This window comes from Bos mutus, chromosome 2 (genome assembly GCF_027580195.1).
Source record: "Bos mutus isolate GX-2022 chromosome 2, NWIPB_WYAK_1.1, whole genome shotgun sequence".
Lineage (NCBI taxonomy): Eukaryota > Metazoa > Chordata > Mammalia > Artiodactyla > Bovidae > Bos > Bos mutus.
Window position 1 is genome coordinate 113,901,713 of NC_091618.1, and position 27,618 is coordinate 113,929,330.

At 44.2% G+C, this 27,618-nt stretch overlaps 1 protein-coding gene across 1 annotated transcript; it reads right to left on the minus strand.

Moving 5' to 3' along the window:
• Positions 1-909: 909 nt before the first annotated feature.
• CHRNA1 (cholinergic receptor nicotinic alpha 1 subunit) lies at positions 910-20,599 on the minus strand. The gene is made up of 9 exons (XM_005902541.3): positions 20,475-20,599; positions 15,371-15,516; positions 15,216-15,260; positions 14,097-14,206; positions 10,749-10,944; positions 8,013-8,250; positions 5,189-5,412; positions 3,569-3,808; positions 910-3,263 (listed from the first exon to the last, which is right to left on the minus strand). The coding sequence occupies exons 1-9, from the start codon at positions 20,515-20,517 to the stop codon at positions 3,132-3,134; spliced, it is 1,374 nt and encodes a 457-aa protein (XP_005902603.1). The 5' UTR covers positions 20,518-20,599; the 3' UTR covers positions 910-3,131.
• Between the last annotated feature and the right edge of the window lie 7,019 nt (positions 20,600-27,618).

Here is a 27,618-nt window from a genome sequence, read left to right on the forward strand (position 1 = left end):
GGCCACCTGAGCTCCTCTGTCCCGCCCCTCTGCCCCAGAATGAACACGATGGCATCGTGGTCCACAGTGATCAGAGCCAAAGCCAAATACCCACCTCAGCCCCGAAACTTCTCACCATCTGATTTAATTGTTCATACATTTTCCAATTTAATAAAACCCCAGTTCTGACAACTAGAGAAGAAAGAAAGAAAGAAAAACGTAGGGATTCAAAGTCTGAACAATTCCTCCTTCCATCTTCAGTCTATAACAGCCTCCCTACTCCCCACCCCCAAAAACTCTTGTCTTGTTCCAGTTTGAGGATGCTCCTTATTTTCCCCAAAGTCACCCCTTTACCCAGACACACTCATTGATAGGGCCACACGGGGGCAGGGCAGGGCTGGGTGCTCACCTCTAGGGGGGACAGATCCCAGAACCATCTGTCTCCCCTCCCATTTCATCAGGAAATCAGCCCTTAATGAAGGGAAGAGATCCCAAAGGTGAAAGTCCGCAACTTGGTGACAGATTGATGGAACAGGTATTTAGGGGCTGATGGAGCTTCACACTGTGACGTTCATATCTACTCGGGGCCTCCCTGCTGGCTTCCAGGCCAGGGGGTAAGCAGGTGACATGTTGGAAGGTCTCACTGTAGGGAGACAAATGGGCTATTTGATATAAAGGAAATAGCACGAGAGCAGGAATTAAGAGAACTGATTGTCACTAACTAGCTCTGTGACCTGAAGGAAGTCACTGACCAGGGAGCCTCAGTTTCCTTGTCCTTAGAATGGACAACATGACTTTTAAGTTCCTTCTCTGGATCGTTAGTGAATCCTGGGGGACTGCGATAAATTAGGCAGGCAGATTTAGGTACTGAATCTCTCTTCCCCTCTTCATTATCGAATTGTTGTAAAATATACAGAACATGAAACTTACCAATTTTTAATTTTTTTTATTATGGTCAAATGCACATAAAATTTACCATCTTAACCATTTTTAAACATTCAGTTCAGTGGCATTAAGTACATTCTTGATATTGTACACCCACCACAACTATCCACTTTCAGAACTTTTTCATTGTCTCAAATTGAAGCTCTACCCACTAAGCAACAACTCACCCCTCTCCCCAAACCCTGGTAATTGCAATTCTGTTTTCTGTCTCTATGAATTTGACTACTCTAGGTATCTCCCATAAGCAGAATCATACAATATTTTTCCTTTCAAATCTGGCTTATTTACTTAGCATAATGTTTTCCAGATTGATCCATATTATAGTATTTATAAAAACTTCATTCCTCCATACATTTGCTCTTATGCTGATGGACATGGGTGGTTTTTTACCTTTTGGCTATTATAAATAATGCTGCAGTGAATATTGGTATCCAAGTATCTGTTCAAGTCCCTGCTTCCAGTTCTTTTGGGTGTATACCTAGGAGAGGAGTTGGTGGATCATATGATAATTCTATGCCTAGATTTTTGAGGAAATGCCAAACTGTTTTCCCTTTAGTTTACTCGTAAATGAGGCACTCAATCCTGCCATGGGTGTGTCATGGGGAATGCCAAGGAGACCTAGATTGAAATCCCCTGAGTTCAGAACTGTGATGTTGGAGAAGACTCTTGAGAGTCCCTTGGACTGCAAGGAGATCCAACCAGTCCATTCTAAAGGAGATCAGTCCTGGGTTTTCTTTGGAAGGAATGATGCTAAAGCTGAAGCTCCAGTACTTTGGCCACCTCATGTGAAGAGCTGACTCATTGGAAAAGACTCTGATGCTGGGAGGGATTGGGGGCAGGAGAAGAAGGGGATGACAGAGGATGAGATGGCTGGATGGCATCACTGACTTGATGGACGTGAGTTTGAGTGAACTCCGGGAGTTGGTGATGGACAGGGAGGCCGTGCTGCAGTTCATGGGGTCGCAAAGAGTCAGACATGACTGAGCGACTGAATTGAACTGGTCACCTGGTACTGCCATTCCCCACTCTCTCTGGTACCGATGTGGATCAGATGTGTTCTGGGGATGATGGTCATTACTGAGCCCAGGGCTGTACATTTTCTAGTACTGGGGTGCACTGCCTGTGGCCAGTAGGTTGCTATGAAGAAAGGAAATAAATTTTCTCTCCTACTCATGTGTCCAGAATTGTGGAAATGATGATATGTGCACACATTTGTGATTTCATTCATAGAACTAGAACCTCAAGCAGGGTTGGGATAAAGACTGGGGGAAAGGTGGGTGGTTTAATTGGGAAGGCAGGAAGAAGGCTAATACTAGGACTGAGCCTCTCAAAAACACTGACCAGAGTCACAGGATGGCCCAGATGCAGCTAGGGTTGAACCAAAGAGCAAGTGAGCGATGAACCAGCCCAGCTCAGAGCTACTGTGAATCCACATGGGTTCAAATGTCAGTTCAAATGTCTGGGTTCAAATGTCAGTTCTACTTGCTAGTTTGGATAATGAACTTAACCTCCCTCAAGTTCAGTTTTCTTATTTGTAAACTAGGGACATTTACAGAGTTATGAGGATTAAAAAAAAAAATACATGTGATCTCATTCCCACAGTGCCTGGCCCCACACTCCATTCAGATTAGTTACTCTTTTCCCTCAAACCCCAAACATCAAACTCAGGTGCTGTGTTCGATTGGGAAGACATTCCCTCACCTCCAAATTCCAGAAACCTCAAAACTTGGGGTTTTGAGGCAGTTCGTATTTTGGTGGCCATTCTAGAATTTCCCTGTTGTCTTTATATTGCTTTCCTTCTCTCCAAGTCAAATGCTTTATCTTTGGGGGACTGGCAGATGGGGCTTTTTCAGTAGTACAAAACTGACTATTAAGCAAAGAATAGACTCTTTGCTTAAAATTAAAAAAAATTTTTTTAAAAACTAACAGAAAACCTCAGTTATCATGGGCAAAATTCTTCCAGATGCTGCTGGAAATGAAAGCCTTTTGTAGCAATCCAGGTTCACTTACTGCAAAGGATTCACTCTCCAGGCAGCCACAGCAGGAGTGAAGGGAGAAGCAATGTGAACACGCTTGGAGGCCATAACCTTATGTAAACATAAACTATTGCCATGAATAATAAATACAGAAAATTAAATATTTGATAAATGAGCATGTATCCAACTAGACAGATCTCCCTGGTTTGGAGGTTCAGCCCAGCTTTCCACTCATCCTTGCTGATTTAATTCAATGAGCCGACCTGCAAACACAGCCAGGGTTCCGATGATGCAGACGAGCATGAAGACTGCCAGGAGAATGTGGTCCATCACCATCGCAACGTACTTCCATTCCTCAGCCGCCTGGGAGAGAGGAATGTGTCAGAATGTCCTGAAGGTGATGGCGGACTCCCAACGTTCGTGCTATCCATCATCCAGGGGCCCTTTGACTGTGGATCCTCCCTCCACTGGCACTGTGATCTTTATCTTTTAAAGAGGTTATTCACAATGTGATGACTTGCTAAGATGGCCTAGGGAGTCATCAGGCACATCTTACATCAGTAGCTGCCCCTTGAATGCCAACCTTCCCATCAAGCCAAACCCATCTCTGTGCTTAAGCACATGACCATTTAAACCCCAAGGTGCGAATCTCAAGCCACAAAGCTTACGTTGTTGGACTCCTGGTCTGACTTCATGGTCTCTGCGATGTATTTGATGCCCTCAATGGCACTTTTCACCTCGGGGTGTTTGATCAGGGGAGAGTGGAAACCCATTGGTGGAGGCCCTGGTTTTCCAGAAATGTCAGAAATATCGATGTCTTCTGTGAAAATCTTTTTGTCTTGTTTTTCTCTGGATGGCCTTTTCATCGTGGAGAAGAACATGATGTTTGGGATAGTGTCGATAAAAACCTAATACAAAAGAAGTCCAGGTATGGGAATTATTGTCAGCAGAGCAAGCATCAAACTATGATTTTGAACAAGCAATGAGACCTTCCTTAGGCAAGCCATTCAGGTTCTCTAGGCCTCAGCTACTTTTGTCCCTAAAACAAAAGGACCATACTAGATTTTCTCAGATTCATCTGTGTCTTGTGGCCTGTTAAATGACTAAGGCTAATAGAGATGATCCTGTAATGCCAGCAGTTGGCCACTGGAGGGAGCGAGTGTGCAGCTATTGGACTCCTAAGAAACCACTGATGCTTAAGCTTCCAGACCCCCTATAAGCACCTGCTTTCTTCAAAGCCCCTATTCTCATGACCAAAAGATTAAAGGGCCCCTCCTGCCAAAAAAAAAAAAAAAAAAAAAAAATTAAGGTTCCAACCCCACAAAACAGCTACACTGTTTTCTTCTGTTTCTTGTTCCTGAAGAAGTGCAGCATAGGTATTGCTGCATTCGTACTCAGTCATGTCCGATTCTTTGTGACCCCGTGGACTGCAGCACTCCAGGCTCCTCCGTCCATGGGATTTTCCAGGCAAGCATACTGGAATGGGGTGCCATTTCCTCCTCCAGGGGATCTTCCTGGCTCAGGGATCAAACCCAAGTCGCCTGTGTCTCCTGTATCGGCAAGCAGGTTCTTTACCTCTGCTCTACTGGGAAGCCCTATAGATATTGCTAGGAGTTACTTAACAGCCTTTAGAGAAGCAGAGACTACTTCTCCTCCCAAAAGAATGCATTGCAAACAGTAGTTTCTCTGTCAGTTCCTGGCAAATCTTTTGCATTGTGCACAAAAGCCGGGACATTCGTGTCTGTGTGGGTGTGTATGAACTGATACACCTGAAATGTTAACACATTTTAAAATTCAGTAAAATAAATATATGAGACCAAGTTCTTCATTAAAACTTAACTTTCTGACACTCTCTCATCAAGCCCAGCCACCCCACCCCCCGCCCCGCCAGTCTCCAGCCCTTATTCCAGTCTCAGCAGATGATTCCACCAGCAAAGAAATAGTCAGTCTGTTCACATACAAACAGGTCAAGATTTCATGGTATTTGAGTTAAAAGACAGTGATTTATTTGTCTTTTCTAAACAAAGAGATTCTTTAAGGTTGACATTGAAGTGGGCTTTGTTAATTCTGGTTTTCTTATCTCCCTGGGGAGGCGACATGAGTTATTTATCTTCAGCCAGAGTCCAGAAAAATTCCTCCCGCAAAGCCCCTACAGCCCAAGAAAGCCTTTCTGTTTCTAAGTGCCTAGCAGGGTTACCTAGGACGCCACTGGCCATGTGGAAGGAGAGACTTGCAGCTGCCCTCGAGGGAGCGGCTGCCTGTGCAGAGTGTCCCAGTGCCTTACTCACCTTCCGCACCCACTCGGGCATGACGTGGGTGCTGGGGGAGCGGTGGTGTGTGTTGATGACGATGACGGTGATGATGATGGATGCGATGACAAACACCATGGTGAACAGCATGTACTTCCCAATCAAGGGCACGGCGCTGGAGGTGGAAGGGATCAGCTCCACGATGACCAGAAGGAACACGGTCAGGGACAGCAAGACAGAGATGCTGAGGGTCATCTTCTCTCCTGGACGAAACGAGGAGGGGACAGACGCAGCAACCCACCTGTTACTGGCTAAACTGCTCTTCCCCCCACATCTATAGCGCTTCCTAGGTGGCTCAGCCAGTAAGGAATCTGCCTGCAGTGCAGGAGACCTATGTTCGATCCCTGGGTTGGGAAGACCCCTGGAGGAGGGCATGGCAACCCACTCCAGTCTTCTTGCCTGGAGAATCCCATGGACAGAGGAGCCTGGCGGGCTGCCGTCCGTGGGGTCACAAAGCATTGAACACAACTGAACAACTGACAGTAAATTTATAGGTTGAAGCCCCAAACCCCAGCACCTCAGGGACTGTATTTGGAAACAGGGCCTTTACAGAGGTAATTAAATTAAAATGAGGTCTTAGGCTGGGTCTTTGGTGACTGGCGTCCTTATCAGAAAAGATTAAGACACAGAGAGAAAAGGACATGTGAGGGCGCAGGGAGAAGACAGTCATCTGCCAGCCAAGAAGAGAGGGTTCAGAGGAGACCAATGCTGCTGACACCTTGATCTTGATTTCCAGCCTCCAGAACTATGAGAAAATAAATTTCTGTTGTTTAAGCCACCAGCCTGGGGTCCTTTGTGAAGGCAGTCCTAGCAAATGAACACACCAGTGAAACCCAAGGGTGAGAGGAATGTGACTGGCCTGTTCTCAAAGCCTCACACTGGGGAGTTTTTTTCTGCAGTATTTCTTTCCTATGAGACCCTGGCACTTAACTCTGCTGACAATGGCAAGTGGCAGGCGTTTCCATCAGATGCTGCCAAGCAGGAAATGCTACTTCATGTCATGCCCCAGAATTCTATTTCTTGGTGGAATCCAGGGAAACCAGAGAGGTTCTGGGTGGCAAGTGAGAACCCAGATGGCAGTTTTTCTGTCTGCAGCAGAACATTGTAAATCTCACGAAACTGAACCTCAGCCTGGCCTATTTGTTACTCAGATGGATGTGTAGGTCAAAAGTACATGTATCTTTCTCACTGTGGAAGCAAGCTGCAAGAGCAAAGCTGAGAAAGGACAAAATCAATGATTTCATACCACTCACTTTCTCATATTCTCTAAGGGAATGACTTGTTTTGTGTGTATGTGTGTGTTTTGATTTTTTTTTTTTTTTTTCACATTAAGGGCCAAGGGATTCCCTTTCCCCTGAATCTTTTCCCCAGACCCTACAGTTTCAGGGCAAACAATTCCCGGATGGTGTCTTGCCTGGACAAGTAAACAAGAAAGCCCGGGAGTGAATGACGCTGGAATAGTTTGGGGATTGATCAGCTCTGAGGCAGTAAAGAGCCTTTGGAAGGGACTTTCCTTGGGCTGGTCTTGCTGTTTGTGTCCTGGGAAACCCTCATGTGGCCCTGATTTCCAGTGTGGAACTTTGCCCATTCTGGATGTTTTCAGATGTTAGTGATATACACAGGATCCGGAGTGGAGGCAAACAAGAAGTTGTCAATTTCTGGTGGATAGGAAAGTCTTCAAAAGTAAAAAAGGAAACAGAATTATAAGTGTAAAATATGGATCAAAGTACATCAAATTTCTCGATTAGTGGTAATAGTAGCTAACACTGTCTCACTTTATCAAACTGTCTCTCTGTTCTAAATGATTTTCTAGCATAAATCATCTAATATTGACAGAAATTCTGTTTAGTTTCCATAGTTTCCCGCCTAGTGTTTTCTCTCTTCACTTTGAGAAACTTCATTTGATTAGAAAGTTGAAAAAATATGTGTGATCATTTGTTTAAGAACAAATACAATCCCCTAGAACATACATTCTGTGGGGCGAATTCTGCCTTATTCTTTACCTTATCCCTGTCTTGCAACAGTTGTTTAAAAGGTATATGTTGAGTGAGTGAATGCGTAAGCTTTTTTTTTCCTTATTGGAAAGTTGTATTTAGACTTTTGTGGGTTTTTTTCTGTGGCATTTTGATACAGTTGTTTTCTGGCATACAGACTATCTTACTATCTTTCTTTTTTTCCTACTTGTCTCCCTTACATTGTTTGAGAGCAGTGACTTGCTGGCAGACATGCGTGTTTCCTTACCCCCTTTTCTCTAGATTGTTGGTGTCTGGTGAAATTATGTCACAGATGTGATTACTCAGTAGGAGGCCCAGGCTGATACAGGAGAAAGAATTGCCACTTGGGAAGTATGGTCTTATGTGTAAAGATACTGCCATCTGGAGAAGAGATACACAAAAGCTATTTTCAAGCGGCAAGCAGTAGACAAAAGAGGCAAGACCTGGGTTAGTCACAGAGAGCAAGTGACTTCATGGGGGAAGGGGCCCTGGGAGTGTCTGTGGTCCACGCCTTGCCCAGTGTGTTTCAGGGCACACAGCAGGTATTCAACAAATAGGTGCTGGTGGTTATTCACTTAACCAGCTGCGTATGCGCATCTTCAGGGTCCCATTCAGCTCTCTGCCTGCCCTGCTGTCTGCCCCAGCAGCCTTCACCCACGTGGCCACTCAGAGCATGCATCCTTCCAGGGCTGGTGCTTTGGGTCTGTCTGCCTGCATTTGTTTATCAGCCATGGTTATTTCTGGCTTCCCCTAAAATAGCAGCGCGAGATCACAGCATCAGCAGCCACCACCATGGCAACTGCACCCACCTGAGTCTGTGGGCAGGTAGAACACTAGGCCGGTCAAGAAGGAGAAGAGCAGGCAGGGGATGATGACGTTGACGATGAAGTAGAGGGGCAGGCGCTGCATGACGAAGTGGTAGGTGATGTCCAGGTAGGGGGTGGAGGGGCAGCACGCGTAGAACACCCAGTGCTTCCAGCCCCGCGACTCCTTGATCACCCATTCTCCGCTCTCCATGAAGTTGCTCAGGTCTGGCTGGTCGCTCTCCTGAGAAGACAGAGTGAAACTTTGACATGTCCAGCCTTGTCACCATGAGGAGCCGCAGGGTTTCCTAGTCAGCTGTGACAAAGCAACAGATTCCAGTGCTGTCACATACCTAGGAGGGGATCTTGTGTATCCTACCCCCTATAAAGGAAGGGGGTTGGGGACTTTCCTGGTAGTTCAGCAGGTGGGACTTCACCTTCCAATGCAGGGGGTGTGGGGTTGATTCCTGGTTGGGGAGCTGGAGTCCCACATGCTGCTCTGCCAGGGGACCAAAACAGTACAGAGGTGATGTTGTAACAATTCAGGAAGGACTTTGAAAATGGTCCATATCCAAAAAAAAAAATCTTTAAAAAAATAAAAAATAAGTAGGTTGGGACTATTGGGATTTTTTCCATGTTGACTATACTTTCAAGTTTCCTCGGAGCTTTAAGACTAGCAAGGAGAGACAAGAAAGCCTTCCTCAGTGATCAGTGCAAAGAAATAGAGGAAAACAACAGAAGGGGAAAGACTAGAGATCTCTTCAAGAAAATTAGAGATACCAAGGGAACATTTCATGCAAAGATGGGCTCGATAAAGGACAGAAATGGTATGGACCTAACAGAAGCAGAAGATATTAAGAAGAGGTGGCAAGAATACACAGAAGAACTGTACAAAAAAGATCTTCATGACCCAGATAATCACAGTGGTGTGATCACTCACCTAGAGCCAGACATCCTGGAATGTGAAGTCAAGTGGGCCTTAGAAAGCATCACTACGAACAAAGCTAGTGGAGGTGATGGAATTCCAGTGGAGCTATTTCAAATCCTAAAAGATGATGCTGTGAAAGTGCTGCACTCAATATGTCGGCAAATTTGGAAAACTCAGCAGTGGCCACAGGACTGGAAAAGGTCAGTTTTCATTCTGATCCTAAAGAAAGGCAATGCCAAAGACTGCTCAAACTACCGTACAATTGCACTCATCTCACACGCTAGCAAAGTAATGCTCAAAATTCTCTAAGCCAGGCTTCAACAATACATGAACCGTGAACTTCCACATATTCAAACTGGATTTAGAGAAGGCAGAGGAACCAGAGATCAAATTGCCAACATCTGCTGGATCATGGAAAAAGCAAGAGAGTTCCAGAAAAACATCTATTTCTGCTTTATTGACTATGCCAAAGCCTTTGACTGTGTGGATTACAATAAACTGTGGAAAATTCTGAAAGAGATGGGAATAACAGACCACCTGACCTGCCTCTTGAGAAACCTGTATGCTGGTCAGAAAGCAACAGTTAGAACTTGATATGGAACAACAGACTGGTTCCAAATAGGAAAAGGAGTACGTCAAGGCTGTATATTGTCACCCTGCTTATTTAACTTATATGCAGAATACATCATGAGAAACGCTGGGCTGGATGAAGCACAAGCTGGAATCAAGATTGCCAGGAGAAATATCAATAACCTCACGTATGTAGATGATACCACCCTTATGGCAGAAAGTGAAGAAGAACTAAAGAGCCTCTTGATGAAAGTGAAAGAGAAGAGTGAAAAACTTGGCTTAAAGCTCAACATTCAGAAAACGAAGATCATGGCATCTGGTCCCATCACTTCACGGCAAATAGATGGGGAAACAGTGGAAACAGTGGCTGACTTTATTTTTTAGGGCTCCAAAATCACTGCAAGATGGTGATTGCAGCCATGAAATTAAAAGACGCTTACACCTTGGAAGAAAAGTTATGACCAACCTAGACAGCATGTTAAAAGGCAGAGACATTACTTTGCCAAAAAAGGTCCATCTAGTCAAGGCTATGGTTTTTCCAGTAGTCATTAATGGATGTGAGAGTTGGACTATAAAGAAAGCTGAGTGCCAAAGAATTGATGCTTTTGAACTGTAGTGTTGGAGAAGACTCTTGAGAGTCCCTTGGACTGCAAGGAGGTCCAACCAGTCCATCCCAAAGGAGATCAATCCTGGGTGTTCATTGGAAGGACTGACACTGAAGCTGAAACTCCAATACTTTGGCCACCTGATGCGAAGAGCTGACTCATTGGAAAAGACCCTGATGTCAGGAAAGATTGACGGTGGGAGGAGAAGGGGATGACAGAGGATGAGATGGTTGGATGACATCACCGACTCAATGGACATTGGTTTGAGTAAACTCTGGGAGTTGGTGATGGACAGGGAGGCAGGGCATGCTGCAGTCCATGGGGTTGCAAAGAGTTGGACACAACTGAGCGACTGAACTTAACTGGGAGCTTTAAAACCTATTGGTGCCCTAGCTCTACCCTAGGCTGATTCAATCAGAATTATTGGGCCTGAGTCTGGGCATAGGAAATTATGTAAGCCCCAGATGGTTCTCTTATGTAGCATGTCAAGAACTTGCCCAAGCCATTGAAAAGCATGAAAGTAGATGATCCCCAAAGAGCTAATGGATGCAGCAAGCCTGTGATAATGTAGGGGCAGAGTTGGAGACCTAAGTCTTGCTTTTCCTGCATCCAAACTCCTCCCAAGGGGTCATCACATACCGGGTTGATGACCACCACGGAGCCATCATAGGTCCAGGTGCCCAGCTTCATGCTGCAGTTCTGTTCGTCAAAGGGAAAGTGGGTGACGATGATCTCGCAGTAGCTTTTAAAGATGGCAGGAGGTGTCCATGTGATGTGGCCAGTGTAGTCCAGGAGCACTTTGGTGAACTTGACGATGGCAAAGTCACCGTCTGCACTACAGTTGGGATAAAAGAAGAACAGGGCTCCAAGTGACAGATGAACCTTCAGTTCTGCTTGGGGATGTTAACAGGAGACAGCTGTTAATTATTCAGGTGCTAATTATAGAAGCTTTCTTTTGAGCAGCATTGCTTTTTATCTATGGCCATGTTTTCCAAATTTGCCTGATAATAAGGATCATGGGGTGCTTGTTTAAAATATAGATTCCTGAACCTAGAAAATAATACAAGTGAATCTATATACAAAACAGACTCACAGGTATAGGAAGCAAACTTATGATCAACAACGGGGAGGGGGAGGGATAAATTAGGAGTATGGGGTTAACAGATACAAACTACTATACTTAAAATAGATAAGCAACAAGGATTTACTGTGTATTACAGGGAACTATACCCAATATCTTGTAATAACCCATAATGGAATTTATCTGCAAAAAATCCAAAATCACTATGCTCTACACTAGAAACTAACACATTAACTATACTTCAATTTTAAAAAATTAAATATAGATTCCTGAGCACTGAATCTAAGCACTGAATCAGGATATCTGGGAATGAATCTGAGAATGTATAGTTTTAAAAAACTAACTGGTAACACAGATCAACTGCATCCCAGACTTTTTCTTCCCAGTCCTCAGTAGTATTTGTAATGTTGAAAAAGTGAAAAGCAGAAGTGTTATTTGCTCAGTCGTTTCCAACTCTTTGCGACCCACGGACTGTAGCCCGCCAGGCTCCTCTGTCTATGGGATTCCTCAGGCAGGAATACTGGAGTCGGTAGCCAGTCCCTTCTCCAGGGGATCTTCCCAACCCAGGGATCAAACCCAGGTCTCCTGCATTGCAGGCAGATTCTTTACTGTCTGAGCCATCAGGGAAGCCCCAGTCTCCATCTATGCCCTCTCTGATATACTTTAAAAGTTAATTGGGATTGCTTCTCTGGTGGCTCAGCGGTAAAGAATCCGCCTGCCAATGCAGGAGACAAAGTTTCGATTTCTGATCTGGAAAGATCCCACAGTAACTAAGTCTGTGCACCACAGCTAGTGAGCCTGTGCTCTAAAGCCCATGGGCCACAACTACTGAGCCCACACGCCCCGACTACTGAGTCCCCTGCACCCTGGAGCCCGGGCTTGGCAACAGGAGAAGCCACTGCCGTGAAACGCCCGTGCACCACATCTAGAGAGGAGCCCCCACTCTCCTCAACTAGAGGAACAGCCCTTGCAGCAACGAAGAGCAGAATAATTACTTTTTAAAATACTTTTAAAAACTCTTTTACAAAAGTTAATTGGGGGAAAAATCCAGCAATTTTAAATAAAAATATGGCTAGTGGCTCATTACTATGATAAGCAGGTTAAAGAGGGTTCTATTACCTTTGAAAGAACTATTTAGACTCCAGTGGAGTAGGATCACAAACTCAGATGCCTCTAGGCCAGGCAAGCGAGGAAGGAGGGAGAGGTGAGCCTCACAAAGGAAGAGCCCCTCACCCCTGCAAGGAAGTGTGTCTGCATGGGAGTGAAGGCTCCATGTTGCCTGATATTTGATCCTTCCTTGGAAGCTGGAAATCTAGATTTCTAATCCAAAGTTTTCATATTTTTGAATGCTGGAATTTTCTAGAGAGGCTAAAGGGCTTCCAAGGTGGCACTAGTGGTTAAGAACCTGCCTGCTATTGTAGGAGACGTGAAAGACACGGGTTTGGCCTGGGTCGGGAAGATCCTCTGCAGAAGGAAATGGCAACCCACTCCAGTATTCTTGCCTGGTGAATTCCATGGACAGAGGAGCCTGGCAGGCTGCAGTCCATGGGGTCACAAGACTAAAGCAGCTGAGCATGCATGCAGAGGGGCTAAAAATTCAGGTTTTGATGTATTTTCCTATTTTCAAATGTTGGCAATAATTTCTCATTTGAAAAAACAGCATGGTGGATACTGAAAAATAAGAAACTCTCCCTGCAGATCTACTCATCCCCCAAATGGCCTGTGCCCTAGGGCCTTGGCAGAGAGCAGGATAGTATAATTAGGGGCTGAAAAGTGGGTGGTTGTCTGCCTGGCGCCCCATATGGATATGTCATGCCTCATTTTACAAACCAAGAAATTTTCTCCCCATTGATTTTTCCTTGGGACTGAGAAGAGGCTCTATCCAGAAAACTATGCAGCTTTAGACCCTCCCAACAGAGCTGAGGGGGAGGATAGTCTACATTTCTCCTTCCAAGCAGGTGAAACGGGATTCTCTCCCCTGTGAGAGTGCTTCTGACTGAGCTGACCTAAAGGACCAGAGGGTTTCAATTGCTTCGCTTAGATTCTAAGTGAAAGATAAACTTAGCCCTGAGAGATAGACACTTCTTCCTTATCAACACTCCTGTCCCAAAGTTTACACAAAATGATGGGATATTTTGGCTCAAGCTTGAATCCCAGGTCTGATTGGAAAATATGCAATAAAATATCAAAGTTGGGGCGGGTCACCTTAAAGAGTATCATGTCCGCTAACTAGCCCTGGCCATCTTCCCTGGAGAGTCTGCTAGTATGCACAGCCTGCTCGCCCCAGACGCGTGCTGCAGACTGTCAGGCCACAAATCCTCTAAGCCAGTGTCGAATGCTGCTGCCTGGAAGGATGCTGTTTGCAACGAACATTCCCTGACAAATGAAGGGCGTATGATAATGAATGTGTCATTAAAGCAGAGTGTCTTGAATCACATTATAATTTCACAACGTGCGGTCTGTCACAGAGCCCAGCGGATGGGCTACACAGGCATCCCGGGCCATCAGCAGCATGCTGCATCCTGGGATGCCATGAGGAGGTGACGAATAACAACCCCGCGAGGTTCAGACCTATTGGTTGGAAGGACATTTAATTCCAAGGAACTCAATTATAGGACGTTTGGGTTCCTTGGATAGTTGCCACATACCCTTCAGGAGTTCTCAGGGATTAAATGTCCCCCACCCCACAGCCCTGATTCAATTTGGCTCTGATAATTGTTTCTATTCATAACATGAGACACCATATGGCACCCCTAGCATGTCAACTTGGCTCTTGGTTTTTAAGGGTTATTTAATGTGAACAGTGGTGAAACGCCTACCGAGAGTGGCAGCCCTTCCGTGAGGGCACTTGGGCTCCCCCTCCACCCTCCGAATGTCTGCCTTCTCATCCTGGCTGTTTTGCTCACTTGTTATAAAGAACGAAGTCTGGGCGCCAGATCTTTTCCGAAGGAATGTGAATTTTTTTCACGCCACCATAGTCATCTGGATTCCATTTTAAGTTGTAATCCACCCATTGCTAGAAATGAAGACATTTTTAGTCAATGGAAAACAATGAAAAAATCTGGGGTTATCAAGAGCTCTGATGGACATGGTAACTCAGGTATGGACAGAAATTGTGCTCCGGTAAGAAGGGTTTGATTCAGAGTTTGGCTTTCACTTGAGTAAGAAGTGAAAGCACATACAGAGCATGGAGTACATGCTGGCACAATTATAGGCATTTCAACCCATATTCATCATTTAGTCCTCACAGTGTTCTCATGAGGTAGGAGTGATTATTGACCCCATTCTACAGATGAGAAAACAAGGGTAGCCCCAAGTCATGCCCACCTTTGCAAAGGAGAATGACCCTATTGTGAACGTTTTCCTCAAGCAGGCAACCTCACTTTTTGAAAAGTGCTCTATTTTTTCTGCATTATAAAAGTTACATGTGCCCAATGCAGTAAATTTGGATAACACAATGTTGAACTGTCTCCCCCAAATTAATACAAAGTTCTAATCCCCTGTACCTCAGAAAGCGACCTCATTTGGAGATAGGGTGTTTATAGAGGTAATTAAGTTAAAGTGAGGTCATTAAGGTGGGCCCTAATCCAGTATGACTGGTGTCCGTATAAGCAGGGGGACGTTGAAGAAGATGTATATTCAGAAAGAAAGTCATGCGAACGTGAAGACAGCCAATCTAAGCAAAGGAGAGAGGCCCGGAGCAGGTTGTCCCTCACAACCCTTAGAAGGAACCAGCTGTACCAAGACCTTAGTGCTGGGCTTTCGGCCTCAGAAACTGTGAGACAGTAAGTTTCTATTGTTTAAGTTGTCTAGGTTGTCCAGCAGACCTAGAAAACTAATACATACAGTGAAAGCACAAAGTTAAAATAATAATAGTAATGAACACAAAACGTCCCACTACCCCAAAATATCTGCTTTCAACATTTTGGTGCGCATCCCTGTTACCCAACTTGATTTCCTCTGGGTCCATGTTAAATTTCAGAGTGAATAAGAACAACGTGAACACACTTATCTAGCTGCATTACCTGTTTCAGACGAACATTGGTTGTCACGATCTGATTTACTTCATCCTGAAAAAAAGATAAGGCCCATCTTTAGGGGGACCAGTGGGGAGCTGGAGAGGATGCCCCGGACTGGGTGGTGATGGTGCTGTGGGGCGCTGGGCACTCTCTGGTCTCACCACGTTGATGAGCTGTATCAGCTGCAGGCCCACCGTGACCTCCACGGCCTGGCGGTGGTCTTCCACGGGCCGTACCACGCTGTTGTAGTCTTCAAAGAGCTTTGCCACCAGACGAGTCTCATGTTCGGAGCCCAGGACGAGGCCAGCTGGGATGGCAAAGGACACGCTCACTGTCAGAGTCCGCCCCCACGCTCTACACACACTAACGTGAACATATATATCTATCTGAATCACGGTGCTGTATACCTGAAACTAACACGATATAATAAATCAACTATATTTCAATTAAAAGACAAAAAAGCAAACAAAAAATGTGTACGTGAATGTTCATAGCAGCAATATTTTAACAGCTATGAAAATAACACAAATGTCCATCAACAGATAAATGAATAAACAATTTGTGGTATATACATACGTTAGAACGTCATTCAGCCATGAAAAGGAATGAAGTTCTGATACACGCTGTAACATGAGTGATCCTTGAAAACATGCTAAAAGAAGTCAGACACAACAGGACATGTATTGTGTGATTCTATTTATATGAAATATCCAGAATAGGTAAATCCGTAGAACAGAGTCGATTAGCAATTACCAGGGACTCTGGGGACAGGGAAAGGGGAGTAACTGCTAATGGGCCCAGGATGTCCTTCTGGTGATGAACGAGTTATGGAATTAGATAGTGGTGATGGTTGCCTAACATTGTGAATATACTTAATGCCACTGGATTGTGTGCTTTAAAATGGTAATTTTAGGTAATGTCTATTTTACCATGGTAAGCTTTACATATATATTTATGTATTTTTATCATAATAAAAAAATCATCTATGTCCCAATTAAGTTGCTAAGAGAGAAAATCACATATTCTGTTGACCTGGATTTGGGTCTCCTATTTGGAGCATATTTAATTCCAAGGAATGTTTACCACATTTTCCTTCAGGATGAAGGGCAATATCATGCAGTATTCTCAGAGCCCACAGCCTTTAGGTGTCCAGCATGACATGGTCTTCGCTGGCGAGCAGGCAGAGAGACATTCTCACCTGAGGTTCCGAGTGGTGGACTGACTTGTCTGTGGTCACGCGGCTAGGGCAGAGCTCAGGTTAGAGCCCGTCACTCTGCACCATGCTCCTGAACTCACTTTTAATATTATGATCGTGCTGTGGGCTGTCCTGGAAATTGTACAACTACATGTGCTGCTATTCCTCTGAGAAAATGTGTTCCAAATTCCAAGCGCCTTATGAAGGATCCCTGTAACTCAAGCCCTGGTGGTTTGTGGATTGCCTGTTCAGGACTGGGAGAGGAAGTAGACACACAATCCATCTGCCGGGATTCATGTAACCAGATCTCCCCTTTCCGCAGGTTATTGCTGAAACCACACCTTTTCCCCCGGCCAAGACAACTTTTAAAATGAAATGAGTGAGATGCTTTCCCATTTTCCCCCCGCAGTTGTGTTCATATTAACCAATCACCTTTAAGACAGGTTATTATTATTTTTATTATTTTTCTGCTTGGATCCTAAGTTTGGAAGGGTTTGTCACCAAAACAATTATTAAGTAAAAAGTAGTCCCCTTTTCTATTTCTATTGATCAACAAAAATAATCACGTATCCAACTTGTTTTGTGTCAAATACTCCTCTACTTGCTTTATATATACTAAAATTTTCAATCCTCATAACAATGATAGTATATACTGTCATTATCCTCAATTTACAGACGGGGAAATTGAGACCCAGATTTCATCAGTGGTAGAGCCAGGATTTACACCCAGAGTCTATGCTCTCAACCACTATTTCTCATCCAGAGCTTTAGATCAACTTGAAATAACTAAGGCTATATAATGAGCTGAAACATTTTCATCCTCCCCAAAGTATGTTTTAATTAGCCTGTCGAGCTTTATTAAAGGTCCTATATTTGTGATACGTTATTGAATCCTTATAAAATTCTATGAGGTCAGTCTTTACTCCTATTTTACAGATGGGAAAACTGAGGTCGGAACAGCAGAGACACATGTCATGGCTCCCAGCTAGTTACAAGTGGGATTCTAAGTGGAGACAGTCAGACACAAGGGCCTGTATACCTCACCACTTCCCTAAAGGCAAGCATATTGTGTCCATTCAATGTTTTGAAGCTTTCAGTGTTGCTAAAGTGTCTTCATTATGACCTTCCTGGGCTCTGTGTGTGGAACTTCCAGCTAGCCTAGCTTTTCATTTCTAGTTTCTCAAAATGGTTTCCCAAAGGGTTCATGCAGAGCTTTCACATGGCATCGCCCCAGACCACTGGCATTGGAGACCCCTTAGAGCTGCATATTGTCTGATGGAGTTTTTGCGGTGGCCCCTTGGGACACAGAAATCCTCTGTCTTCTACACTTTGTCTACCCCCCAGCCTCACCCAGCCCGCAGTGGGGGCAAAGGGGTGCTGGCATGGATCACTCCGAGCCTCGGCCTCTGGGTTTCAGGTTATTGCTTTGATGTTATCTTGGGCTGCTTATTTTTAAGTGACAGTTGATTCTAGTTTGACAGGAAGAACATACTAGAAAGCAGCAGAGAGAGCAGAGGATCAGCATGATGTGGCAGGAAAATACGCAGGCGGACCCTAAGGTCAACTAGGGAGCAGGGAGGACTGGGGAGCCTGGCACGGATGGTGTTCCAGGGATACCACTCCCGCCTTTCTGCCCTTGCCAAGGACAAGGGTCCCTGTGCCTTCCGCCATGAGTTTCTAAGGAATTCCTGAGGAGGTCTCCATTTCTTAGATCACATTCACTGGTATTCTGTTCTTTTTTCCTCCTCAAAGCAGGACAAAGTATCACTCAAAGTTTTACCACATAAAACTTAAAGGACTTGAACTCAGAATTCTAGGTTTTGTTCCCAATTCCAGTGTGGTCTGGAGAATTGGACAATTTCTTCACAGATTCAATAAATCACAGTAAATACTTTCTTTGGAAGGCAGGTATAAATTGACAAACACACAGATAAACACATAAATAATGTTGAAGTTTCCTTTTTCAGCAAAATCATGTTGGTCATTCTTATTCAGATGGGGGCAACACTAATTCATTCATGTATTTGTCCAACATTTGCTGCATGCAAAGCATTGTCTGAAGAGCTTTGAGGTTTTCAGACATGAATCTGACACAGATCCCGTCTTCCTACTCTTATGGACATCGACATTTGTCATTTACATAAATAACTGTGAACAAGTTGGAAAGCAATATGCCATAGGAAGGTGGCAATGAAGAGCTTGAGATTCCTGAGCTGGGAGAGAGGAAAGGTTGTAATGAAAGTGCTGTATAAATAGAACAGAGATCATTATGTGTTCAGCTAATACCGGAAAAAGTGTCACTGATATGAATGAGAATTTTGCCCCCAAGGGACTGAATCAAAGCAGGGGGACCAGCCACAATTTCAAAGTGTTCTTTTGTATTGTACTGGTCCACTCTGTATTTTTATTTGGGCGACAGCTTGCTGTGTTGGGCAAAAGGAATTCTGTCCTGTTCTTCCCAGGTGGCTCAGTGGTAAAGAATCCACCTGCAAAGCAAGAGACACAGGTTTGATCCCTCAGTTGGGAAGATCCCATGGAGAAGGAAATGGCAACCCACTCCAGTATTCTTACCTGGGAAATCCCATGGACAGAGGAGCCTGGTGGGCTACAGTCCATAGGGTCACAAAGAGTTGGACATGACTGAGCGGCTAAACAAAAACAGTGACCCTGGGTAATTCTTATTTTGACTGGTGCTGTGTCTCTGGCTGCCTTTCCAATTTCAGGGTATATTTTCTGACTGTGCACATAAAAAATGAAGTCTGATCACATTCCAAAGTTTATACATCAGGGGGCTTTGGGATGGTCCCAAAGTCAGTTTGAGATGGTCAGTTTATGTCTCTTGGCTTCAGTTTCCCTATAATAAAAAAAGAGATGTTGGATTGCCTCATCTTGCCCTAAATTTCCATGAATCATCCATGTGAACTGACATCAAACTCTAGGTTTGATCTACATACATATCACATACTTTAAAAAAAATAGTTAAACATGAATTTCTGGAGGTTTTTGGTGTCCTAAGAGATCTCTTAAAGATTTTTAAGTGTAAATATATCACTTAAGAATTTCCATTGAGTGTGGTGTTTGCAAACACACACACACCTTACCACCACCATCACCACCAGGCCAGCTTTGATTGGATTGAGTCCAAATCCCACAGGATATAATTTACCAGAGTTTAGGCTATTTCCGTCAATTCTGCTATTGAAAAATACTACTAATAAAACTTCACCTCTTTTGCCCAGAAGACCTGTGTTTGTCAGAGCAATATTGGAGAAGGGAAATCACAGCATGTTAGCCGTTTTGTTTCTCAGTTGGGGTGATATCACCAGTAAACTTTTATATGAAACAATCAGCCAACATCTATTTCCCTCAACCGGAAGTTTGGGATTCAGGATAGCATTTCAGTGGCTGCGTTGTGACACAGTCCAGAGTTGAATGCAGGTCAAGGGCTGTGCAAGATTTTTATGGGTTCAATTCAAACCCAAACTCACATAGAGTAATGTCCTTAAAAAAATAAAGGGCAGGAATGCATTCATATGAATTTTTTTTAACTTCAGGAGTTTAAAAGATTATAAAATAGTTCTTCTCTCATGGAGAGTTTGGTTGTGGTTATGAATAGGTTTCTCCCTCCAGCACATGGAGCTGTCAGTCAATCCTCTTCATTTTCAGAATTCTCCTAAAGCCATAAAAGGACTAGTTAACTGTACTACTTGTGATCATAAGTCACCCTGCTAAGTCCTTATAGTTGTTCAAATATGATACTAACTTCGGGATGTTAGAAGAGGTGCTGAATCCCATCATCCAGGTGACTCAGATACAGACACTGATGGAGGGAGAGAATGGCGGGTTTACTTTGTAGTTTCTGAGCAGGCAGCTCCTATTTTAACTGGGTAACCCAAGCAAAAAATCTTTATCCGCAAACACAATCAAGCCAACATCAGTGAGGAGCTGACAGAAGAGCCTGGGACTGGTGAAGCCCTGCCATTTTGTATTCCCATCAAAGAAGCAAGACTCTGGTTTGGGGGCTTCTAGAGCCTCAGCCTCACAGGAGAGCCCCCAGCCCTGGTGCTTACCTGAGCAGAGTCCGAGGAGCAGGAGGAGTGGCCAGGGCTCCATGGGCTGGTGGTGGAGTGGCGGCCCGCGCTGCTCGCTGGCACTCTCTGGAGGGACACTCGGCTGCCGGAGGGTTTGGAAAGTGAGTCGGCCGAGCTGAGCTATTGTTTTACGCCACCTGTTAGTGGCAGCGACAGCTGCGCTGCCCAGAGTTCCAGAGCCCAGGGCTGAGGTGGTGAACGTTATTACAGGGTGTACCTTTTACACAACTGCTGGGTCTTTGACAAGTTGAATGTGTACTGCACTGTGTTTTAAAATGCACCGTGAGTCTGGTCTTAATGAAAAAAAAATGTTTCCCTATTGAATAAATTATTTTGCATGATGATCAACCCCCCACCCTTTTGTACAAATCAGAACCTCATCTGTGTGGATTGATCTGATCAGGACGACTTGGCCTGAGTAGACAGTCAGCTGTGTGTGTAAGACTTTATGCTAAATCACAAAAGTCCACATTCTACTAAAAAAGGAAAATTTTCTTGTTCCTTTTGGCTGAGAGTGCCAGGGACTTTTATGACTGAATGAATCTGAAAAGAGTTTGGTTCATCCTGAATCGGTTGCTGGAGAGAATTCCATGTTTGATTGGGTTTGGTTTTAAACAACAGTGACTTCTGTAAAATTGATTTTACGATGGCCCCCAGAGTGCCTGTTCCAGCCCACCTGTGTAGCAGGCAATGCCTGTTCCACAGTGTACCATTAATGACAGCAAACAGCCCACCTCCTATGGCCTGTTATTCAAGTGAAAAGTAATTACTAGGAAAAGTGCCCCTCTGCGTAAGTGTGGCTCCAGGCTCCTACTTCCTGCCATCATTCCTCTGCCTACCCTCACTCAGGAAGCAAGGAGCAGAGTGGTTCCGGTTTTCAATTTATTCGTTTAAAAAAAAAAATCTCCAAAACCTGCCATTGGTAATTGCTCAGTCTGAGAAGGATTTCTTTCTTTCTTTTTTTTTTAACCAAAATAGAAAAGGGAGCAGTTATTTAAAGATACCTTAACCATTCTTCCCTTGCTTCCTTCTTAAATTGAATCAGGTGAATAAGGTCCTTCACCTTAAGGTCAAGAACAGCATCCTGGCCAATTCCCCTATTCCAGTGAGTCCAAAGAAATAATTAGGGAAAGAGCTGGAAGTGTAGTGGAGAGAGCTTGGGGTCTGCAATGTATATATATATATATATATATATATATATATATATTCTTTTAAATTGTGGGGGATGCGCTAACCATCCACCAAAAAGATTGGTTCCCTCCTTTCTGTAGCATAGCACTGTGACTACAAAGCCAGGAATACAGCTTTCCACCACGCCCCTTACATCTAGATGAAGCCATGGGACTGAGTTCTAGAAAATGAAATAGGGGAAATTTTATGAGACTCACTGTCCTCCCACTGGAGCTCATCCATGCTCTTCTAGTCTCTGACTGGCTGGAAAGGACCTGGAATGGACATGACTCTCAGGGTGACCTTGGAAACCCACATGTTGAAAGGGGCTTTGATATCTTGCATCTTTGAATGACTCCAGGGAGGAGGGCAGCACCCTGGCCTGGTCACCACCCAGCTCTATTTCATGAATGGGAACAAGATTTTTATGGTGTTAAGTCCATTGAAATTTGTACAGCAGATGGTTTTATCATTATTAATATAAATTTTACTCCCTTGCATTGGGGATCCTAAAATATGTAGTACAGTGAAGGAAGAAAAGAAAATTGGTATTGGAGGCAGAAAAGATGAAGATAACGCTGCTGCTGCTAAGTTGTTTCAGTCGTGTCCAACTCTGTGCGACCCCATAGATGGCAACCCACCAGGCTCCCCTATCCCTGGGATTCTCCAGGCAAGAACACTAGAGTGGGTTGCCATTTCCTTCTCCAATGCATGAAAGGAAAAGTGAAAGTGAAGTCACTCAGTCATGTCTGACTCTTAGTGACCCCGTGGACTGCAGCCTACCAGGCTCCTCTGTCCATGGGATTTTCCAGGCAAGAGTACTGGAGTGGGTTGCCATCACCTTCTCCAATGAAGATAATGGCAAATTACTTAATAAAACTGTTGTCTTTGATTACTTCATGAGCAAAGTATGTGACAAGCCAGTGGCTTTAGAAGAAGTTGGAAAATGCAAAATTTGTGTTTTTTGTTTTGTTTTGTTTGTTTTTTACCAAGCCGCACAGCCTGTGAGGTCTTAGTTCCCTGACCAGGGATGAAACCTCTGCCCCTGCTGTGGAAATTCAGAGTCCTAACCACTGGTGGTGGTGGTTGTTCAGTCACTCAGTCGTATTTGACCCTTTGCGACCCCATGGACTGCAGCACGCCAGGCTTCCCTGTCCTTCACTGTCTCCCTGAGTTTGTTCAAACTCATGTTCATTAAGTCAGTGATGCCATCCAACCATCTCATCCTCTGCTGCCCCCTTCTCCTCTTGCCCCCAATCTTTCCCAGCATCAGTCTTTTCCAATGAGTTGGCTCTTTAAATCAGGCGGCCAAGGTATTGGAGCTTCGGCTTCGGTTCTTCCAATGAATATTTAGGGCTGATGTCCTTTAGGATTGACTGATTTGATCTCCTTGCAGTCCAAGGGACTCTCAAGAGTCTTCTCCAGCACCACAGTTTGAAGGCATCAATTCGTTGGTGCTCAGCCTTTTTTATTGTCCAGCTTTCACTTTCATACATGATTATTGGAAAACCGTAGCTTTGACTATAGGGACCTTAGCTGCTGGACCACCAGGGAATTCCCAGTTCTTGTTGGTTTTGCTTAGTGAGTCTGTGCAAGGAAGAGTCAAACTCAGACAATAATTGGCTAGTTCAAGAACAGAAATGAAGGGGATTAGAATGAGTCCAGAAATCTGGAGACTTCTGCTTTGAACCCTAAGAGGAAGGGATAACATGGAAAAAAGGCTTTGAGCAAAACAAAAGCCCATTAGGATTTCTCGACAGTCTCACCACTGTAGCAAAAATCCTTTAAGGCTATGCTCTTCATGCTCAGGCCCATTTCTTTCCCAGAGGAGCTTCCAGGTGGTTTCCACTAAGTTGGGGGAGAGAAGCCTAGGGGTTAGGATGCAAAGAAGTAAATTGGGCTTGAGAATTGTGTCTGGTAGAGAATCTCAGGTATGCATACGGGCAGGTAAAAATGACTGCAAAGGAAAATTTCCGTTTACCAAGTATCTGAAGGAATTCTACGACAAAAGAATTCTTGAATTCAGACTACAAAACTTTTGGTTGCCCAAGCCTTGAATGAGTCCTTCCTTCGGTGTCCCAAAGACGCAGCGGCCGAAAATGGGCTGCAACCTCCTCAGTCTCCGCAAGAGGGCAGTCTCCGCACTGCTCGCCTCACAGGTGGCCTTGGAGGTAATGGACAAGGTAGAACCCGGCCGGGGCCACATCCAGGAGCCACGGAGGGTAACGGATAGGGAAGCTCCGCCCAAAGAGCGAAATCAGAGACTAACCACGGAATCACTGCAGGCCGTCTCAGTGCTCAGCCACGTCCCCTTGGCCTTTATCTCCACTTGGAGGAATCTACTGACTTCCCACACCTGCAACCTTCTGCCTGAGGGGTTTTTTTTTTTGTTTTTTTTTCCTGGCTCTGGGAACACAGGGGGCGTGTTGGAAATTCAAGGGAGTTACTGCCTTTAGAAGAAGCCCTCGACAGCTGTCGGAGGATAAATTCCCCTCTCTGCTGGGGTAACCAGGCATGCTCTGCCCCCTTGAGTGGTGTCTGTGCTGAAAGTGGCCTGACAACCCTGCCTTTATTGGCTTGCTTCTCTCTTCTGTCTCACTCTCCCCACCCTGCCACTTCTCTAATCAACTACTTGCAGGGTCTGCTTCTGGGGAAACTCAAATCAAGACAGAATTTCTCACCCTGTCTGGCCAGGGGATCATCACCATGTCTTCAGAATGGTGTGAGTGGGTGCCTTCCCCACATTTCTAGCATCTTACCTATTCTTTTTTATAGGTGAACCATTGGAACTGTAGACTAAAAAATCATTAAAACTGCTATCATCCTCAAGAATAAACCTATTTTTTTCAGTGAAAAGTTTATTAGTCAAGTAATTCAACTTTATTATAGAAAAATAGAAAACAGATGAACAAAAAGAAAAATGCTTACCTATTAATCTTCTACCAGAAAACCTATGGTTAATGGGTTATTTTATATGCATAACCCAGTCTCTTTCTATGCATTTATGTATATATATATATTTCTGTATTTGTGTATTTATTTTCACTATCTCCAAACCCTGTTTTATGTTACTTGAAGTCAAAAGATTTCCCATAATTTTTAGGTTTTTATGGATTAACCATTGCTAGGGAAATGCTATTTTCAGGAAAGGATTAATCTTTTTTGCAGTCCTACTGAGATATAATAAAATTGTAAGATATTTAAAGTATATAATGTGATGATTTGATACACATATATTCTGTGAAAGGATTCTACCCATGTATTCATTTATTAAAAAATTTTGTCACTTGGCATTGCTACGTGCTAGGCACAGTTCTAGGCATTTGGAATACATCAGTAAATAAAGTGAAGATTTCTGTTCCCCAGGAAAAATGCATTCTAGTTGGTGGAGATTGTCAATAAAAATATATAGAGCGAGATAGATAATAAGTGGATTATTTAGTATCTCAATTGGTGAAAATGCTATGGGAAAAGGGAAGAATAGAGCAGGGTTTGGGGAGCTCAGGACAGCTGGAGAGAGGATTGCAACTGTAAGTGTGGTAGGTCGGAGGGTCAGTGAGGATGGAGCATTTGAGCAAAGACTAAAAGGAGGCACAGATACCTGTGGGATGAGCATTCTGGGCAGAATAATCTGCAGTAGAGGTCCCCAAGGGGACTGGGTCTGGTGTGCTGAAGATGAGCAAAGAACCCAGCCAGGCTGTAGCAGAGTGAGTGATGGGGAGCTGGCTGGAGGATGAGGTCAAGGTGTAGCCTAGGAGTCAAGGGGACACAGCACCACCTGTAGACTTTTATTCTGTGTGAGATGCGGAGCGCCAGCAGGATTTTGAGTAGAAGAGACATGATCTGACACATGTTGTAAAAGGGCAGTTCTGGCTCCTATGGTGACAGGAGCTGCAGGGAGACAATTTAGGAGCTATACAACAATTCAAGCAGGAGATGGTGGTGGATAAGACCTGAGCGGATAAGGGAGGAAGATGAAAAATAGCTGGATTTGGGAAGTATATTTTGATGCTAAGGCTAACAGGATTTCCTGAGGATTGGACCTGGATGCAAGAGACAGAGAGGATGATGATTAAAGATGATTTGCAGGGTTTTGGCTTGAGCATTAGGAAGGCTTTAGGTGCCAACAAGTGATTTAAGGGAGGCTGTTGCTGGAGCAGGTTAAAAGGGAGGAAAATCATGAGTTCTGTTAGTTTGATGTGTCTATCAGAAGTCTGAGCAGGCAGTTGGATTCAGGAGTCAGGAGTTTAGAGAAGTCTAGACTAGGTTAAATGGTGCTTAAACCCACGACTGAATAAGATCAAAGGAATGAGCACAGGCAGAGAAGAGGACTAACGTCAAGACCACAGTGAGCTACACCTCACACCTGTCAGAATGGCTAGCATCAAAAAGACCACAGATAAATTTTGGCAAGGACATGAAGAAAAGGAAACACTTGTGCACTGTTAGTGGGAATGTAAATTGGTGCAGCTGCTGTGGAAAACAGTATGGAGATTCCTCAAAAAACTAAAAATAGAGCTACATATGATTCAGTGATTCTACTCCTAGGTATATGTCCAAAGAAAATGAAAACACTAATTTGAAAAGATACATGCACCCCAATGTTCATAGCAGCACTGTTTACAATAGCCAAGCTATGAAAACAACCAAAGTGTCCGCCAAGAGATGAATGGATAAAGATGATGTGATACACACAGAACAGCCAAGATATGAAAACAACCAAAGTGTCTGCCAACAGATGAGTGGATAAAGAAGATGTGATACACACACAGACACACACACAGATACACACACAGACACAGACACACACACACAGACACACACACACAGACATATACACACAGACACACACACACAGACACACACACACACACACACTGAAATACTACTCAGCCATGAAAAAGAAGGAAATTTGCCATTTGCAACAATATGGATGAACTTGGAGGGTATTGTGCTTAGTAAAATAAGTCGGACAGAAGACAGATACTGTATGATATCACTTATATGTGGAATCTAAAAAATACAACAAACTAGTAAATATGACAAAGAGCGATTCACAGATACAAAGAATAAACTAGTGGTTACCAGGGGAGAGAGGGAATGGGGGAGGAGCAAGATAAGGATAGGGAATTGAGACGTTCAATGTACTGTGTATAAAATAAATAAGCTACGAGGATCTATTGTACAGCAAAAGATATAGCCAATATTTTATAATAACTATACATGAAGTATAAGTTTTCAGAATTGGGAATCGCTATGTTGTACACTTGAAACATACAATGTTATGCGTGCTAAGTCACCTCAGTCGTGCCTGACTCTGTGTGACCCCATGGTCTGTAGCCCGCCAGGCTCATCTGTCCATGGGATTCTCCAGGGATGAATACTGGAGTGGGTTGCCATTTTCTTCTCTAGGGGATCTTCCTGAGCCGGGGATCCTGACCCAGGGATCGAACCTTATGTCGCCTGGATTGGCAGGTGGGTTCTTTATCTCTAACGCCACCTGGGAAACCCCATATAATGTAAATTATATATATATAAAATAAGATTGGAAAGAGGAGGATGCAGCAAAGATTGAGAAGAAGGAAGCACTGAGGCAGGAGGAGATCCAAGAGAGGGTAGGTTCTGGAAGCCAGGTGCACAGCTCTGGAGGAAGAGCGAGTGGCCCACTGTGTTGAATGCCACTGTTGGAGCCCTTGAGATGAAGGTGGAAATGAACACGGGGCTTAGCAATATGGCAGCCACCGGTGACCTTGACTCGCACAAAACCTGCCTGGAGTAGGTTTAAGAAGGGAGGGATTCGAGGCGCTTTATTGCAAAGCGTAAGGAGGAAGTAAAGTCATAGCTGTTGAGAGAGGGCATCAATAGAAGCTTTTTCTTTTGTGGCCTTTTGTGGGGATGGGGAAAATAACAGCATATGAGCGTGATGATCATAAGGACCCAACAGTAACAAGAA